General features: G+C 43.2%; 1 protein-coding gene across 1 annotated transcript in view; it reads right to left on the reverse strand.

Moving 5' to 3' along the window:
• Positions 1-609: 609 nt before the first annotated feature.
• The window catches only part of manf (mesencephalic astrocyte-derived neurotrophic factor), a 6,664-nt gene continuing 4,304 nt past the window's right edge, over positions 610-2,969 (reverse strand). Inside the window, exons 3-4 of the mRNA XM_015379798.1 lie at positions 1,631-1,772; positions 610-1,542 (exon numbers count right to left, since the gene is read on the reverse strand). Of these exons, the coding sequence (XP_015235284.1) occupies positions 1,358-1,542; positions 1,631-1,772 (327 nt within the window). The 3' untranslated portion in view covers positions 610-1,357. The remainder of the gene's footprint in view (positions 1,543-1,630; positions 1,773-2,969) is intronic.

Consider the following 2,969-nt stretch of genomic DNA (forward strand, 5'->3'; position numbering starts at 1 on the left):
CATTTACCTGCTCAAATTAAGGGTAAATATACTTAAGAATTTTATACTTACGGTATTTCTAGATCGTTTTTCCAGTGTGTTCTTTATTAACAAAGTCCAAAACAAACTAAAAGTTTGGAAAAACCTTTAATAAATACAGAAGATGAACCAAAATATGATCAAACGTCAAAGAATTTCATCTTAAAAGTCGGGTCGAAGAAAAAACTGTAAATATAATTCCCTCTAAATCCGATCCTAGGTCTCTACTTTTATCCTCAGGTCTGTTTCTTGTCCTTTACGGACGGGATAGGATAGGATCCGTCCTCGGTTGATCCAGGCTCACACCTGTACCTGGGTCAGGTCAATTTCAAACTGGGATCTAATGGAACCCCTTAGGAGAACCATCTCTGAGGGTTTAAGGCCAAATTCCAAACCGCCCTCTAAGCACTAACCCCTAACTACCAGTTTCCCTCCCAATAGTCACACTCAGCTGAGGGGGTACCAACGAGGATGGATTGATGCAGACTCGCTATTTAGCGCTGAACGCTCCACTCGCCCGACCCACTAGGTGGTTTGGGACGGTTGTGTGTGGCGGACCCTCCGTGGGAATGCTGGAATGGAGGGTTGGAGCTCAGGGGCCGGTTTGGGATTAGGACTACAAGCATCACTTTATGTTTTCATTGCTTCCTGTCCGTTTATTTTAGTTTTGACCTTTAAAAACAAAAGAAAGATTCTGGGATTTAGTGACGTTGGCAGTGATACTGGTTTTAATCCAGGAACCGTTCTTAAAAGAGAGCAACTCTGATGAAACGGAAGAAAACAGATAGTGACTGGATTGTGACTCGTTACGTAAACAGGAACAGAAACATCAGAGTTAAACAGTCTAACTCGTCCTGATAAAAGCAGAGACAAAGTTTTCTTTAAATCAGGTGTGGAGCAGAGCAGCCAAGGGGTTTCAAATTGGGCTGCAATGCTGTAAATCGTCGAGAGAGGGAGCCGCTGAGCAGCTGGGTAACAGGAGAAATCTCACTTCTGTCGGGATCATTTGTTTAAGGCCATTTCTTAGCTGAATGGACTCCATCCTAAACTCTAAAAGTTTATTATTTTGGTTTTGCTGACTGATTACTCCACAGCAGCCTGGCGTTCTGCTGGTTGGGGACATTTTGGGACGCAGCTTTAGATGTTTATTGTGAAATGATTTGAACGAAGGAGCAGGGATGCTGCACCTGCTGCCAGCTTTATTTTACAGTACAGTAGAAACCCTCAGCCTGCTGTGCAGTTTAGCACATGAGTGCACACCAGAATAAGACATGACAAAACTCCCGTTCTTCCTCCTCACAGGATTTTTCCAGTCTGTGCAGAGTCCGCCGCCGTGTCCTTACAGATCTGTCCGTGCCTTGGCGGCTGCAGGTGCGTACTTCGGCATGAGCTCGGTTATTTTGCGGATGAAGTCGGACTTTTCGGCGCAGCCTTTGCAGGACTCGTCCCACTCTTCCAGGATCTTCTTCAGGTCCTTGACTTTGAGCTTCTTCAGGTCCACTGTGGTCAGGTCCAGCTGTTTGTCTGCAGGCGAGAGAAAGAGGAAAATGTTTTGGAACGCCAGCGGAGCCCAGCCGTCTCAGACTTTCCCCACGCCGGTTTGCTTTCTTACCGTATCGCAGCTCACAGATCTGACTGTCCTTCTTCTTGAGCTTCTCACAGATCTTCTCCACTGGGACGTGGTAGCTGAGGGGTTTGGACACCTCGTTTATCATCTTGGTGGCTGCATCACTCGTTGCTCCGATGTAGTAACACTGGACACATGGAGGAGGCAGAAAAGTTTAGATAAAGGTTAATGTTCTTGAACAGCTGAGGGGTCACTGGATGAATTTGTGCTTAGCCAGATAATAGAACCGCTCAGTTCTAAAAAAATCAGAGTCCTGATTTTGGGCTTTTAGTCCTAAATCCGATTGTGTCCTTCCTTCAAGACTGAAAATTAATTTTTTTTTTTTTTTTTTTTTTTACTTTTGGCTACTTTAGATTGCCAGTAAAATGTACAATAGCAAATATACGAAATAATATATATAATATAATATGTATAGACTCCAAACGAGATCTCATTCTTAAGAAACGGGTGCGATACAGTTTGTGCAAGAGGAGTTGCCATATTATGATGTCATAAAAAGGGGCAGGATCCCGAGCAGATCTGGTACCTACACCATCCTTCGCATGATAAAATCCCATCGCAACTGTAATTAGGCGACTGGTCACAAATTTAATTAACATTAAAGCTACACTTTTAAATTCATACTCAGCTGCTGCTTTTTCCGATTGATTGGAATTAGGAAGAGGAAATTAAGAACTTGTGCAACGTCCAGGAGACCTGAAATGTCAGAACTGGTTCCAACTGATTCTGTTCTCAGCCCTACGTGGAGCAGAAGCGAACGCTGCTCCTCAGAGCTGCTGCTGGAACTAAAGATGCCCGGATGGTGGAAGGAAAGTGACTATAGATGGGTCAGAGGGTGGAAACACAGGGACTCTTCCACTTTTATCTCTAAAGGATGAAAAAAGCTCCAGCTCAACCGAGTGAAATGATGACGGAGACGCCGTTTAATCCCCATTTTTATTCACTTCACTCTCAGCCATCATAGACAGGTTTGTGTCAGAGGCTCTAAATAAATCCTGGCCAGCAGGGCTTGGAAACATTCTTTGGGAAACTCCACATAAAAAAACTAAATCTGTTCTATTTCTTGCTCGGTTAAATGGATCCATATGGGTGATTAATTGATTATCGATTCACTTATTTTTTTTGTTTATGGCAGTTAAATTTCTCGAGTAATTTATTTCACCAGTCGATTCCCTGAGCTTCCATAGCTCAAAGTGACATTAGTTCATCACTTGTCTTAGATGTGTACTTAGAACTCACTGTGTGCTGCAACCAGCTGCCAACATTTAGTTTAGATTTTATTGGATCTTCTGAAAAAAATGATGCTTCACTGCTGGAATTAGGT

The sequence above is a fragment of the Cyprinodon variegatus genome, unplaced genomic scaffold (genome assembly GCF_000732505.1).
Source record: "Cyprinodon variegatus isolate N-32 unplaced genomic scaffold, C_variegatus-1.0 Scaffold200, whole genome shotgun sequence".
Lineage (NCBI taxonomy): Eukaryota > Metazoa > Chordata > Actinopteri > Cyprinodontiformes > Cyprinodontidae > Cyprinodon > Cyprinodon variegatus.